This window comes from Haliotis rufescens, unplaced genomic scaffold (assembly GCF_023055435.1).
Source record: "Haliotis rufescens isolate VD_foot unplaced genomic scaffold, xgHalRufe1.0.p SCAF_3, whole genome shotgun sequence".
In the NCBI taxonomy this organism is placed as follows: domain Eukaryota; kingdom Metazoa; phylum Mollusca; class Gastropoda; order Lepetellida; family Haliotidae; genus Haliotis; species Haliotis rufescens.
The window spans coordinates 6,728,780-6,746,117 of record NW_025964001.1 but is presented as its reverse complement, the minus strand read 5'-3'; the positions used below and the strand labels follow the sequence as shown (position 1 = coordinate 6,746,117).

General features: G+C 37.0%; 1 protein-coding gene across 1 annotated transcript; it reads right to left on the bottom strand.

Moving 5' to 3' along the window:
* Nucleotides 1–4,404: 4,404 nt before the first annotated feature.
* On the bottom strand, nt 4,405–13,472 carry LOC124131790 (speedy protein A-like). Its single transcript, XM_046495257.2, has 7 exons — nt 13,355–13,472; nt 12,172–12,506; nt 10,201–10,259; nt 9,516–9,601; nt 8,148–8,319; nt 7,067–7,334; nt 4,405–6,154 (listed from the first exon to the last, which is right to left on the bottom strand). The coding sequence occupies exons 2-7, from the start codon at nt 12,317–12,319 to the stop codon at nt 6,093–6,095; spliced, it is 795 nt and encodes a 264-aa protein (XP_046351213.1). The 5' UTR covers nt 12,320–12,506; nt 13,355–13,472; the 3' UTR covers nt 4,405–6,092.
* Nucleotides 13,473–17,338: the final 3,866 nt, after the last annotated feature.

The window sequence follows — 17,338 nt, the reverse complement described above, 5'->3', positions numbered from 1 at the left end:
TCCCATCGTTTTATGCAACTATGGAGACCTCGCTTGTAAAAGCCCTCATTTTGCGTCTCAAACCAGGACTTGACTTCAGAAATCAGTGTTTCATCATCTGTGAAACGTTTTCCCTTCAAAAATGACTTTATGGTTGGAAAGAGGTGGAAGTCAGATGGTGCAAGGTCAGGAGAGTAAGGAGGATGTGGAAGGATTTCATAGCCACAGGACCGCGCTTCTGTCTGGGCAACGTGAGAGTTGTGTACTGGAGCATTGTCTTGCAGGAGATGGACACCCTTGGTCAGCATGCCACGCCTCTTAAGCTTGATAGCGTCCCGCATTTTCCGCAGCAGGGAAGCATAATAAGTTCCTGTAATTGTGGTACCCTTTGCCAAGAAATCCATCATCACTACTCCGTGCTGGTCCCAAAACACCTTGAGCATGATCTTGCCTGCAGAGGGTTGGACACATGCCTTCTTTGGGGGTGGTGACTCCACATGCTTCCATTGCATCGACTGAACTTTAGTCTCAGGATCATAGTGATGGACCCATGTTTCATCCTGTGTGATAAGTCTGTCAAAAAAGTTTGCCTGTTTTTTTTGGCACATGTCCAAAAGATCCTTTGAGCAATTGACTCGTTCCTGCTTTTCGAAAGGGGTGAGCAACCTGGGAATCCATCGTGCAGACACCTTATGCATGTTCAAATTGTCATGGATGATTTTTTCCACAGACCCTACACTGATCTTGACATCTTGTGCTAACTGGCGAACAGTTATACGTCGGTCTGCCAAAATGGCGGTCTCCACTTGATGGATAGTGTCCTCATCAATGGCTGAATGGGGGCGACCAGGAATGGCACCTGTTTCCACAGATGTCCGACCACACTTGAACTGGCGATGCCAGTGTTTAACAACGTCATATGATGGGGCATCTTCCCCATAAGTTGCTTTCATTTCATCAAAAGTTTCTTTTGGTTTGGACCTTTCAAATATAAAAACCTAATCACTGCTCGGTATTCTGCTGGCTCCATTGTCACACCCTACTCGATCATAACACCTGTAAAAGTGGTAAGATTAATAGTTCGGTGCTGCAAATTCAGACATAACCCATAGATACATGTATCATTACACATGTGAAATTTCAACCAAATATGATAACCCTAAGTGGTTTAGGGGAAATCTTTAATGAACACCCCTCGTATCTATTGAGACCTACAGCGGATATCCGGGTAGGATTGGGTAATAGGAGGATGGATACCCGGGTAGTAGCGTAAATTTGGACTTGTCCCATCTCTAATAAGTGACAATGTGAGTTTAATTTTATTTTGCTACAAAGCATTTTGTTTTCACAATAAGCTGAGTAGTGTATAGGCTAGGTTGGAATACAGTTGAAATAGAGGCTAATTTCTAATGTAAAATTGTTTGAACATTTCACAATTATTGGTGTTTGTAACCATGTGAGTTTAATTTCATTTTTTTCATCAGTACCAAGGTAAAAAACAAATAAGGTGCCATTTTCTCCAAGCAATAGTAGATGATTTCACTTGAGACGAGGTGACGTTTTCGCAAATCAGTGCCGTTTTCACCTGGTGATGTTTTGTTGAGGTGGCATTTTAGCTATAACCCCATAACAATGGCCCCTTTCTTTAAACTGCCTTAATGACACGAGTTGTTATGAATGTGTCGTGTGGGTGTGGTAGTGCAGTGATCAACTGACTGCCATATATATATATATATACGAGACAGCCTCCATGCTCTAGTGGTAGTGTCCGCCCGAAGAGCGGAAGGTCCGGGGTTCGATGCCGTGTCATACCAAAATACATTAAAAGATGGTGCTTGTTGTTACCCTGTCTGGCGTTCGGCATTAAGGGGCTAAAACAAGGCCTGGTTGGCTCGGAGTCAGTATACTGTGTCTGAGTGGGGTATTCATGTTAAACTGCGGCATAGTATCTCAATGAGCTAGCACTATAAATTGGCATCAGTCCGGAATAGTACAAGCAGACACACACACACGTGCATTCATGCCGCTATATAAGTGCAATAATCTTGGACGAGACGTTAAACCAAATTTCACCTCATCTTACCACATAAACGAAGTCTGGCACCTCTTTTCAGTACATGCCATTTACATGCGATTACTTCGAAAAAGAACATAGTTTTCAATGTTTCTGGTTGATTATGTAAATGTGTTACATGTATAAGAAATATATCGAAACTTTGATCTGATAATCAGATAATGAGACTTCAGTATTTGGTATTTGAGCGACCTGAAATCGTTCAAACAAACTCAATGCACACTTCTGAGAATTAACAGATATAAAGAATGAAAAATCACTTAAATATACAAGGAGAAATGTACTTATCTCCAATAGTTTCACTACTGTTACATCACAAAATGTATGCAAAGCATTTACATTTCTACTTGTACTGAGTGTATTTAAAGTTGCAGATTCTTTTTCAAATTGATCTGGTTAAAAGGTAGTCTTTAGACTAGTTGTCTCTTCATAAGTATATTGGTAATATATCCAGGGGATTGAGCACTTTCCTTGTTTCAATGCTCTATGCACAAGTCATATGTGTTTAGTTTATAAGGTGTTTTAACATTAATTCAGAGGTGGCGATTAGGTGCCCTACACTGAGGACGTGGGTTCAAATCTGTACTGTTATGTTAGAAGTTTCCAGTTTGTCAATGTGGCATCAGTATTGGAGACAATATTACTGGAACCTGTTTGTGCTTGGTTCACGTTGTATTTGTCTGTAAGCATAACTGTTCACTGCCAGGGTTTGATCTGATACTTGCTTTTCTAAAAAACATTACAATGGTCTATGAAAGAACGAACGTTTTCTAGGCAACATAGTAAAGACTGGGTAATCCTATGTCAAGCTATGCAACATACATGTGCATGCAATTTAAATATTCCTAGTTACGCCCCTGGCTTGGACTGTAAATATCATGCCAGAATCTAATGACTGGGTTCAGGTTTCACTCTGAAAATGATCCTTGGTTTCACACCATAATACCCTTACCCGTTCTGTGGTCATATGTTCCACCAAAGTGGTAAAATCTAAGACTTTGTGCATTACTTATCTGCATTACTTTGTGATTCCCATATTAAGCATATTTAAAGTGATACACCATGGTGTAACTGAAATACCGCTCAAAGTTGGTGTTGAACTAAGTTGACTTCCATATTTCTGAACTTTAAATCCATTGACTTGGTTGTTTATACCGTTACCGGAAATGGCAAAATAGTACTCTTAAATTTGGAAAATGCTATTTATCAAATCCCTTTGAAGTCTTTAAAACCAGCTGATTATTTTAAAGATGTAAGTACCTTAAGTGCATTTGCGTTCCATATTTATCTCCAAAACTGTTTGCACAAGTCAGCATTCATCATTGAAATGATGTGATCAATACAGATATTCATAAACATGATAAAATAAAAATAGTAGTCTGTAAGCAAAAACCTTTTATTTTTCAGTCACATAATACAGAAGACTGCTGGTAACAACAGCATATCAAACACATGCGTTGCTAGCCAATGTTAATCTTCAGGAATAGCACACTCCAAATGATGGAAGGTTGTTAAATAATGTGGAATTATTCAGGTTAGAGCATTATATACAGGCTTTGAAAGCAAAAACAGGCATTTTCAAGATTGAAATATCAACAACAAAAATTGTTTAACGCTGCACTCAGCAATATTCCAGCTATATGACGGCAACGTGTAAATAATCAAATCTTGATGAGACAATCCAGTGATTGATATTGTGAGCAACGATCAACGGCATCGGGGTACATTTACAGTAATGACACTCCATGAAGTTGCATGAACCAAGTCACCAAGCCTAACCCCCCAATCTACTTTGTCGTCTCTTTCTACCAGTACAGGTTGCTGGTGATAATTCTTACCGGGAAACTCCACATGGGTTATGATGGCAAATCTGAATTTCTGACTCGCAGTTTTTGCTGCAAACAGTTGCTACTCTCACAACAACTTGAACATTCATTAATGATTTGCATGAAAAAGTTGTAGGATTCATAACAGGTATGTCTCCTACCGAGACTTCCTGCAGTATACAGACTAAATTAAAAACTACAATTTGCCGCACATTTTTCAGAGTAAGGCCCGCTGAATGTTATTTCTTGTTTATTTTGTTTGGACCTTGACAAACTATCATTTCAAAATCACAAACCCTTTCTTATTAACTACCATTCGACGTGATAAGCGCCCTGCTCTAATAAGCGCCCACGGCGATATTTGCTAATATATTGGCTAGTGAACAATACCAATTAACACCCCTTCCGATTGATCAATGTACACAACACTTATTTATTCGCGTATAATACGTGCTAGTGTGTTATATGCACCCTTAATTATGGGCATTTATATTCTGGAAAAATGTATCTCTCGTATATAAACATTTCAGGCTGTCAGCATAAACCACGAAATTTATCTTTCAACTCTGTCTTTTTCACCAAAATAAAATTCTAATAAGAGCCCCCTCTTTCTAATTTTGAGAGCGCCCTGGGCGCTTATTAAGTCGAATACGTATTCAAACTGGTCAGATACCATGAATACTGTAATTATGTACATGCTTTTTCACAAAGGTACTGAACCTTAAATCATGTTAAATGTAAATCATATGCAAATCCATGTTGTGTGGAGATCCTTCTGTGCCATCATGCACTTCAAATTTGCTGTCTAAATACTATTCATTTTGAGCCTTTCCGTGTAGGATTTAACATTAATTTTTAGTACATTGACTTAAATAGTGAGGATAAAAACAATACATGGAAGTATATAACAAATTATCAACAATATTGTTTGTGGCAAAAAAGCATGGCAAAAAACAATCAGGTTCCACCTGGAACAAAACAATTGTTACATTTAGCTAATATTTGTTTTCTCTGAAAACAAAAACATTTCAAATAAAACCAAGATATGTGACATGGAAGTACAAAAACAACAAACCAGATAAAATAGTACACAAAAACTCAGAAAATAAGTAAAAAGAAAGTTAGAAAGGATTGTAGTGGTAAGAGCCTAAAAATTTAAAATAATTATTTTGAATTGCATCTTTTTTTTCTTTTCTAATCCATCCAAACTGAAGTTTGCAGCCAAACGAATATAATTTAACCAAACTCCATTATTTATTTTCTTATGAATGCCTTGTGGATGTGGTCATATAATATAAAAGTATCAATCTCATTAAAATCAGATCTTAGTTTTCGCTACCGCTAAAGATTTGAGGACATCCCATTACGGGTCACATCACAACGACCTCTTGCGCACTTTGACCGATCAATGAAATGAATGACAAGAAATCGACAAGGCCTTACAGAAGGCAGCTTTACGACACTAGTTTCAAACGGGTGACTACGCTTCGAAACATATTTTGACGTATTCTCGGTTAAAATTTTTAAAACTGATAAAAAGAACACTCTGGAATGGTTTACAGACGGCCTAGATTGTATGGATATAATCATAAAACCCGTAACTGTCGTTCAGAATACCCTCTGTTAAATATTTCAAGGTTGCATGATCCGAAAACACATTCCGGCTGTCACTTTCATGATCTGGTAAGCGACGCTCTGATTGGTTGGATGAAAGGTCGTTCTGACGTGACCCATAATGGGATGTCCTCAGATCTTTGTTCAGCGATAGCAAGAACTAAGATCTGATTTTAATGAGATTGTAAAAGTATGATAATACTAATTCAGTCTTGGACACAAACAAAATAATATCCTTTATAAACTTTCAAGTTATATTATAAGCAGAAATGTTCACTGTAATTGACCCAATAATATAATATAAAAAAAGCAGCATTCATTATCAATAAATAGATGTATGAGCAAGAACAAATAAGTAATTAAATTCTACAGACTACTAGAGAGCAATACTATTTGAAGGCATTTCCTTCACATATATGGCACAAACACAAATAAATAGCAAAGTAACAAACACTCTCACTGGTAGCATTTTATGAATTCTTTCTACATGTTAAGTTCTTTTACAATTGAGTACATATATTACATAAATTGAGATATCACAGCTTGAAGAACATTATCACAATTTAATGGTTTAATCAAAACTGTTGAGAATAGTTGCATTATTCTTCAATTGTTGGCCACACATCATCTGATCCCTGTTCTGGGAGATTCTTTTTCAAACCTGTCGCAAAGGAGAATTTTGGATTTAGTGCCACATTTCTTTAATTTTGCAATGGAAGCATTAATCAGGGCAGACCACTTTCGTTTCACATTTTTGGATGAGTCTACTCGCCCCAGCATGAAAATGTTTTTTTTAACCTCCTGCATGCTTGAAAATTTGGTATAGAAAATCAAGAAATCAGAGATAAAAATGGTTTGGCCAAATGAAGGCAATGGACATACTTCGTCTCTCATCAGCAACACACCTGTGACAGGAGCATTTTTTTCAGGAATTTTCTATCAACTTTTGCTTACCGGTAAATGATGAAATGCCCTGAAAACATTTGTCTTCAATAATCTCCAGAAGTTTTGAAAGGCAAAATCTCATATTATGGTGCAAATCTTGATATAACAACCAGTTCAAGGACCCTGCTAAATTCCTTACACTGTATTTAATATATTAACACCAGACCATTGCAGACATTTAATAATCCACATAATTACTGCATATCAAATGACATGAAAAAATGGCATCTCAGGGGCCTGAAGGCAAAGTTTCAATATGATTTCTAAAGAAAATTAGAATTACACCTTCATAAACATACTACCCCCAAGAAAAAATATATTTCTACACGAAAGACATTATACATAGCCTATATATATTGAAATGTTTACATTATAAACAAATTGGTGCATGAATAAATGGAAAAGAAGGCTGTAGGCCATGTTTGAAATACAAAAATAAATTGTTTTACACATATGCCAACAAATACACCTTTCAGTTCAGGTGAGGCAAAAATCATCTTTCATACACAGAGTGTGTAATAAGTTAACAAGTATGATACACTGTAAATCTGTATTTACAAATACTTATCTTTCTTTTCTCATTATTATTGCAATATGTCCATGTTATCAACAATAATGTGTCATGTACCTTTCATGTCAAATCTAGAGTGTACACTGCTGCAGTTTGTTTCTGGCGAGGAGTCTGTTGATGAAATGTACCAGGAATAACTGGAAGGACTAGCTGAATCATACTGGCTGTCTGTTGCATCACACAGGTGACATATTCTTGGAGTGGCATCAGGTCCACGAGGATAGTTATCATCTTCTGAGTCAAGCATGTAACTCCTCAATGCACCACCATGATGTGCAAGACGTTCTCGACTCCATACCATGTGCGAGTTCTCAATGGCCATTATCTGCAAGCACATCAAAGGTAACTTGGGATGAAGACGATGTTAACGTAAAGATCTAATGTGGGATCAGTCAGCAAAGGTTCAGCTTCACACCTCATTTTGTTTCAAAGAGCATTTTCAGTTATAGTTTCCAAAGAAAATTTTGAATTTGCAGCAGTAGCTGGCAGACAATGGACAGACATTAAAGTCACTTCGATTCATGCACCTGGTACATTGGAGAATTGAAACAGCCCAACACTCAGACATAATGTTTGTTACCTTCAGTGCTGGTCTGCAAATATCACAAAGTCCCAAATTAGATTTAACTTTTCCTTTAAAACAAGAATTTTATTTGGCGACTTCCTCCAAAAAGACTTAGATGTTTAATGACTATGATTAGAATTGGTGGAGTTCATATGATAACAAACATGGGAAGAAGCCCAAATTGTGACCCAAGATATTAAGAATACACAGTTTTATGTTTGTCCTATAAACACTGACTTTAGATGCTATAGATAAAGTGTTCGCCTCAGGAAGATAATTACTGTATGTCTAGTGCAGTAGACCTGTATCTCATAAGAATCTACCATGTAGCCATGCATATTTTTTCGTATGTGCACTTGAGCTATATTGTTTTTCAATGTTCATTAAGTAAATGCATTAATACCAGGTGAGCAATAGAGGCAATGGCTCTTTTTTCAAATGTTCCATTTGTGCTTATTGTACCTTTAGATTAAACACTGTTTCAATGTATTATATTATGCAGAAAATCATAGCTATTTTACTTTTTCAAAGTTGAAATTCAATCAACTTCCACATGCATTTTGTTCCAGTTACCTCCTCACAACAACGCTTGCTAACAATGGCTCTGTAGTCAATCCTCTTCAGTAATTTATCTCTCTTGGCTAGAAATCCAGGGTATTTCTTTTTCCATTTTTTGCCAAGAGCCCATGGAAAGATTTCATACTTTATTTCCTCTTCATCTTCTTCCACATCATTTGCAAGATATCTGAAATTAAATCCATTCAATGAATGTCCTGCCCAATAGTTAAAACACTTGTTTGGTGCCACGCTCAATCTACAAGTATCATCTTTTAGCATTCTTTAGCCTGTCTGAGTTAATGCGCATGCTTTGCAAATTCTTTTTCCACGTATTCTATTTTAGTGAAAACTTATCACAATCTGCTAAAATTAAACAATTAAAGATGACAGTATTGAGATAAAATAGTGAATTCCAAGGCATTTGAACATAAACTAGTACTTAAACTGGCGTTTGTAAAAAAATGCAATACAGTGATTTTGCTCGAAGACAAATGTTATCGGGGCATTTTCATCATTTACCTGTAAGCAAAAATTGATAGAAAATTCCCCTAAATTATCAAAATTTAAAAAAATAATATTGAAAACATTTTTTATGACAATCAGTGAATGTCCTTGAAAACAAGAGTGATATATTAATTTAACTAAAACATGTTACTCCATCTCCAATTTCTGTTCATCCTGACAAAGATCGTTTTAAGCTTTACAAAAAGGATAAATAGAAGTTATATGCTCTGGGAAATATCCACCTTGTTCCGTTAATAAATGAATTCTGAATATCTATAGCTCAGTTGATATTTCCCACACTGAAAATAACCCATGTTGAACACTATATATCTTCACCATTCATTACATTGAAGAGTCATCAGAAGATTACAAATCCCTCCTGCCCCCACAAACTAATTAGAAAAAGGCACCAGTTGACAAGCTTGTCTTTGTGTATGCAGTTTTAAAAAAAGAGTACCTAATTATTGTTTTAGAGATATGATACAGACAAACACAGGAAAAAAATAAGTTTATAAATATTCCTAAACAGCAAAAGGCTTGACTTCAGCCCCTGGTTAATATATGTACCAAGTTTTGATGAAATACGAAATGACACAGACAGACCAGATGATGACTCTAAACACCCCCCCCTCCCCCTCCCATATGCAGCGAGGATGAAAAGGAACTAGTCAAGATGTCCAGTCTATATGACTATATATAATAGTTAATATGTCGTAAACATAATGTACCAAAATTTTATTAGTATGTTTGTATATGCTTACAAGAGATCTTTTATCATTCTTGTATGTGGCTAGGAAAAGCCTTCAAAGTGTAGTACTCACTCTTGGACAGAAGAAATCATAATCATTATATGGTCGAAAAAAGTAAATTAGTGCTTACAGTGCAATGAAGAAATTGGTCCTTGAATACTCCCTCAGAGAGTAGCCAGCTCTCTTGAAGTAGGCAAACACCATTGCAATCAAATACTGTAAATGGAAATGGTGAAGAATATAAAATAATTTCATATTATATGAAGTATAGTGAGTCAGACATATCCAGAAGGGACATTAACATCACTTCACATGAATAATAATGTTTGTTACAACTGCAGTCTCTGCCAAAATCTTTTGAGTATACTAGCCCAAACATAGCTCTAAGCATTACTTTCAGTAGATTTTAGTGTTATTACCTGAGCTTACTAGACCGAACAGAATTTTAATAGACTCTGGTTTCGCAGTAGTGGCTAAAGTTACAGACGGCAACAATCCTGATTGAGGATCTGGAGTTAACTGTAATCACATGATTATGCTAGCTCATCAGTAGACCTAAAAATATCATGAAGTTGTTTGATAGACTACTTAAACGTAATTGTAGTACTGTCCTGATAAACACTGATAAACGAAAAACCTACAAAATCAACAACACTTAATTTGAACTGTGAAGCTGACTGTATCTTTTATGTGCATCATGGTATAAGTTTACAAATCTTCAGTGCCAACTGTATGTGTGACCAAGAACAGCTTTATATATCATGTCACATAACCAATGTCACAATTGAAGCAAAATGTTAAGCAGTACAGCTTACATTATCAGCAATTCTCATACAGCTATCCATTTCAAGGAAGTCTTGGATCAGTTCATCAGCTGGAACACATAAAAAAGAAACATTGTTCAAGCACAACAAACCATAAAATGACATGGCATGGTTTAGTTTATCTAAGTTGTTCATAGGGTGAAATATACATTAGTAATAAAGCTAACTAATTAGATTTATATATATTTGAAAATCCAGATTACCAACATTAATCTGAGAGAAGAAATAATTCTCACTAAGTGATTTTGAAGACCCGATGGAGTCTGGTGTAAATGACTTTATGGTACATTTTCATGGTGTGCTGAATGTGACCAGGAAAAAGCAATGACTGATAGTTAACGATTATTTATGAATGAGAACAGAAAAATTAAATTTAGAGTATTATTTCTGTATGCTTCATATAAATAACAATAAATGAAAAAGAAACATTCATATTACACTTAATCTGAAACACAAACACATTACCAGCAACAGACGTTTATGTTTTTAACTTTTTATATCATCTCTATGCATCACACTCAATTTCAGGATCCTCTACAAAATGAATTAGTATAAATGTAAAAAAGTAAATCACAGATTTCATGATCAATTCCTTGGTTGGAAAGTGAGGCCCATCTAATCTATTAATTTGAACACTTCCAGCAATGATGTCCTACTCAGAGGCCTATATTTGACTCCAAGTCTGCAATAAAATGTACAAATTCCCAAGCTGAGTAAAAAATGTCTCAGTTCTTCTGAATTTATCTATATTTGAATATTAAGAAAATTCCCATTTGAACAAAAGAATGCTTTCTTTCCAGTTTGCCTGTCAAGGATAGAAAGCTTGGAATCCAAAATAGATAATCATTGAATAAGTATGAGATAATTGATTTTATGCAACAAATTCCACATGCATATCCACATCCCTAACTGTCTTACTAAGTTTTCACACACGTTGAACTTACATACTTTTAATCAACACTTGAAAGTACAACTATGTATATAAAGTGGACTATTATATAAACAAATTTACTGGTCATGGATGAGTAAAGGTTATACGTAGCAATAGAAGTCACAGTGTTAGAAATTGGCACTAGTCCTGTGGTCCTTGCCAAAATGCCCAGTGGTAAAGGTATCATAAGGACTAGTAGAAATTTGCCCTTTTTAAGGGTTTTGCTATATGTTATCATTATTAGGACCAGTGGACAAAAACTCTTAGTTTCTAACGCTGAGAACAGTATCAAAACTCAATAGTCGTTTGTCATCATGTGTGGTTTTTGTTTGGTTAAACAAATAGTTGCAGATTTTTTCCTGAATTTGGTTCAGAATATTGCCTGATGAAAGACAGGTCAAGATGGATTTGTTTCTTGTTTTACATCAGGCAACAACATACAATCTATATCCCAGCAGCAGGTTAACAGGGTTTAGATATTTTTTCAAATATGGTAAAGATATAGAGTGTGCTATTAAAAGTTCATGAAATCATGAAAATGACCTGATGCCATTTGTCTTCACCAAATTCACTGAGTGAATAACTGAGTGTTGGCCAGGCAAATAAGCACCTATTAAAATACTATAGCTGAAAATTGCAAGGATGTAATAACTTCCTTTCATTTCTGATACTCAGTAGAAAATATCTAAACTTGGTTTCAACCGGTTTTAACAAATTTTGAGATATTTAGACCAAATAAAAAAAATTGTCAGCAAGACACATTGTAAAACAGTTTGCATGACTTTGAAGAAGTCAAAGGAGACATGATGATGTCTACAAGTCTACAACTCATACCTTACTAGTATATCTGAAATGTGATCATACTTCAACTTCAGAAATTGTTACTTGTCCTATAATCCTTGTCAAGCTGCCCAATTGTTAAGGTATCGAATACATAAGAACTAAATTTGCCACATTTAAGGGTTTTGCTATATGTTATCATAATGAGGATTAGTGGACCAATAATGTTAGTTTCTACCACTGATACTTACCTATGAGGCCAAAGAATGCCTTCATTTCTTTTCCCTTAACAATGAAACATGACCTCTTTTGTCTTTTGGCTGGCACATGATTAAAAGAAGAAGGCTCTTCAACAGAATTCCCTTCATTCTGTTGCGATTGTTGCCTCTGCCTCTTCATATGATTATGCAGTGGATAATGCTGTGGTTGAAACAACAGCAGGTTGACAGGGAATATGTGGTATCAAAAGCTCCTTATCTTCATTAGGCCTATTTGGATAATCAGGAATTCAAGTTTTCATGAAGCCTGTAAAATATATCCCACCATATGTTGCTTCAAAACTAGGAAGGGCAAGGCTCATCTGTGACTGAAAGTGGAAATTTGTAACCTGTTGACTAAATTCTTTATCCAATTCTTCATTGATAAATACAAGTGAATATTGTAACAAACACTTAGAAAATAATGCTTGCCAACTAGCCTGTGGTGGGTTGTGATAGCCTGTGCTAGCGAACATTTCCATGAACTAGGCTAGTTATGGGTAGTTATATCTATTCTTCAATTTCACAGAAAATTATAACATTTTTTGTCCACTAGTCCTTATAATGATAGCATATAGAGAAAACCTTGAAAATGGCAAATTTCCTCTATCTACATTATACCAGCATTAGAAATTGATACCAGTCCTGTAGTCCTTATCATATGGACTAGTAGAAATTTGCCATAAGGGTTTTGCTTCATGTTATCATTATAAGAACTGGACTACAAATGTTAGTTTCTTCCGCTGCTTTTGACCCAGGCTTTTTTAAGCCCGAATCATTTTGCGATATAAAAAAGCTGTTGCAATTCTTTAAATATTATTTGAAAAAATCATCATTTTTCAATAAATTATGTAGGCATAATGTCTTCATTTGATTAACCTCTTCAAGCCCACTTTTGTTATAGCCATATTACTAAAATCTTGTAAACTTTCGTTTTTATGTCCACGGGGTCTTTATCGTAACGCAAAACTATCAGCAAGATATATATGGTCACTAAGCCCCTGTGGTCAGCTGGCGGTTATGACATTTTATAAATTCATTCATCTACATTCATCAATTTCTTCAACCATTCTCTATTGCAAGATAATGTCACACATTACAAAATCAAGCAGTGCGTACTATTAAAAGAACCTATACTAATTTAGCCAGAGATGTACTTACTTAAAATGTTACTTACCAAAAAGCTACTTTTTCCGCAGCTGACAAATGCAACTTCTGTGGATTTCCTGTCGTCTGCTAGGTGCGCGACGCCGGCGACCTCTATGTTTTTAGTAACAGTTTAGAGTGATCTCCCCTTTATTCTTATCCGCGTGGTCATTGTTACATTACGTTTTGTGTACAGTGTATTATAAGATTGTGTCGAGAAATCTTACTGAGAACAAATACATGTACTCAAAGACCAAATTAATAGTGGTATTTGGTATTTTATCATGATTTTTTTCAGAAGAACGTTACTCCACACAATATAGATCTAGGTTCTTAAGAAATATTAAATTTTCAAGTTCATATTCTTCCTCGCATTTCGCGTGTTCTGTGCGCAAGCAATAATAAGAGTCTGGTTATTTACATTCCACAAGAGTGATATATGCACTCACGCCGTTGGGGTACGTTGACACGCTAACAACTATATATAGTCCACGGGTCTGACCGCCCTATCCATTGAGTCGCCTCTTACGATTACGAGTATTGTTCAAAAGGTTCTAAGCCTGACTAACTATAAACTATGGGTCATAACAAAGTGAACTAGTCAATGAAATGAAACTGAAAGTATGTATGTAATTAAGGTACAGGAATTATTACAAGAAATTGAAACTCAGATTTAGCGATCAGTTAAAACGTCGATTGAATTACCTCATTAAACATTGCTATACTACGTATTGCTAACTATAGCACCAGTTGAAAATAGTGCAGCTGTTAACCTATTCTCTCTTGTATAACGTGGTGTTTACAGACTGTGTATTTGGAATAGAAATTAGGGCTGGGACGAGCCCACATTTACTACCCGGGTAACCACCCCACTATTACTCGACCCTACCCGATCCTACCCGCTGTAGGTCTCAAGAGGTAGGTACAAACTGTCCGATTGGGAAAAGTTTGACCGTACTTCTGGTCGAATGTGTTTAGGTACACGTTTGAAACGATCTGGTGTATACACTGAAGTTGACTAAAATTTTAATTTTATTCAAACATATAATAGTCAGAAGGAACGGGCCTAGTCGTCCGGAAGAACTGCGAACATTAGTGACTTGTAGTTTAAACATAGAGTTTTAGATCCTTTTGGTCATTAAACAATATATCACGTGACTAACCACGGGTCCGGGTAGTCCTGTGGGTACCCGGGTCCTACTCAGTACCCACCCGACCCGAGTACCCGAATTACCCGTCCCAGCCCTAATAGAAATTACTTCGTGAGTGGATTTTGTCAATTAATCGTCTCGTGGGACGAACGGACCAGATTCAATTATGGCGCTGTTACCTGTCGAAATAAAGTGAGTGGGTGACTTGGGTTAAACGCCAGAAGAAACACAAAAGGGAGAAATCGAACCTACGCTCCCAGTTCCTGGCGTGCCCAAGGGAGGCTACTCGATCTGCTCAGCAGATTGCGGCGCCTAGGGCGATTGGGCAACCCGTGCACCCCCCAAAACAAAGATAATGTGGTTGCAATGTGTGATCTGGCTGACTGGGAGTCATCATACCCCGACGGCGTGGAGATCTGTGCCCATGTATAACGTCATATAGCTGGAATATTGCTGAGTGCGGCGTTAAACAAGAAACAAACAAACTAACTGAATTTGCATTCTGTTAATCTCCCGTAGACTCTAAAACATTACATGCATCACATACGCAAGCCTGACTTTAGAGTGTGTGAATGTTGTTTAACGTGCAATCAGCAATTAGATAAAACAAAATTAAGGCTGGCTGTAACTGAAGCAAGAACAACAATCCACGTCATTGGGGAATTATGACACGCAATCAACCGGTAGTCATACAGCCTGATCACCCATTACTCCTTTTAGTCGGCTCTTAAGACAAGCATGAAGTACATAGGTTGATTAGACTCTAAGGTAATAACCGTCATTGACCGCAGGATGAACTTGACAATCTGTCTGAAGGTTGACCACAAGACCACAAGTGACTGAGTGAATGTTATTATGCGTCGCAATGTGCATTATTCGACATTTATAACTCACCAGAGAAGAGATCACCTGTTTAATAAACACACCTTTGTATTACGCATAGTGTAATATTTACCAAAGCACGTGTTCATGTCCTGCGGGAAGAGGTTTCACTAACAAATAGCGAAAACTCCCCAAATCCCTTGGCTTTTTCAATGACATTGCGTGTAGAGATGACAGGTCACTGAGAGAAGCTTATGCACACTCGATGACCCCAGCAAACCGGTTGCTTGGCTGACGTCACATGGCATTGTTTCGCTGGTGGATCTTGTAACAAAATACCACAAATTACCAGAGGGTATATGTGATGTTATCGTGTGTGCACTATTGCAAATATCACTTCACGTAATGACGGAATGACGTCAAACGAGAAACGACGTCATAAATGAAGAAGATGGCCACACGATAGGGAACTAAAGTGACCATCTGTCTCTAGTGAAAATGTATTGTTCATCACACTCAGGATACACGGGTTGGTCATCTGACACTCTCGGCCACTGGCCACAGTCATTCCATTCGTCACCACTCGCCTCTTTCCCTAACCTGCAAGAAGACTCGTCCCCCTATCGATGAATGTTATGTGCGAAAATACGACAAACCAATCAGAATGCGCGTATGATTTCAAGTTCTTCGTCAAAGAATCACTCAGAAATAATATTTGATTTTACAAATGTCATGCATCTAAGAATATACCCAATACACAGTTAAATGTGTTCAATCATACTGTATAATTCCACATGTCCAGATGTGCTTTAAATTGCATCTGAAATATATGTAATATATTGGGAAATATATGTGAACCATAACGCGACGAGTTGACAATTATTTTAGGTATGGCCGTTTGCGCTAGGACGGAACCCGGTCGCAAAAAAGGCCATGAGAGGGGCACGAGTCGCTATTCGGCTTGTCCCGGAATAACACGAGTTGGTCGCGAATGCAGTCATTCGTGACCAACTCGTGTCATTCCGTGACAAGCCGAATAGCGACACGTGCCCCTCTCGTGCTCATTTTTGCGACTGGGTTCCGTCTAAGCGCATCCAGGCACGTATATTTCCCCTACATATCATACATATTCCTGATGCTATGGAAAACACATCTTGACTTACAGTATGATTGAACACATTTAACTGTATCTTGGGTATATTTTTAGAAGCAAGACCTATGTTAAAAAAATATTCCTGAGGGATTCTTTGACCGAAGTACCTGAAGTCATACGCGCATTCTGATTGGTTTGCCGTATTTTCGCACATAGCATTCATCGATTGGGGGACGAGTCTTCTCGCAGGTTATGGAAATGGGTGAGTGCAGGTGACGAATGTGACCACAGTGAAAAAAAATAAAAATTAATGTGACCATTTATTTGAAGACAAGGTCGACTGTTGGCCACAAGACGTGTGTGAGATGACCATGGCCATCTGTATGCAGGAATGCCATCAGCTGACCACCAGATACACGTGACGTCACAGCGGCCACCTGTCTGATTGAATGTCACTGAACAAACATTACCTGGTTACCCGAATGTCGACCATTTGTCAAAGGATATGTTGAGGGTTAACGTGGCCGTTATGTCTTCATGGATGTCAACCACACGTCACAAGATGCATGGTGTATAATCGTGTCTATATATAACATGTCTGCATGAATGTCGACAATTGGCGAAAGGGTTCATGAAAAATGTCTACTGGTCATTGTTTGTTTGTTTGTTTGTTTGTTGTTTAACGCCGCACTCAGCAATATTTCGGATACTAGTCGAAAGCACATGACACTTGGTTGAATAAATATTATTGGTAAATATGAAACCTAATTCTTCAGGAGAAAACCATTATTTATCATCCAAAACTGGCTCCCACAGGAGATATCGCTTGGGTGAGATCAAGCGATATCTACATTGTAAATATCACTAGTGGCTCTGCTACTGAAGCTGTGAGAAATACTTTTTACACGTTAGACGCTCCTTATTACTGTCTACAAACTGAAAAAAGTTT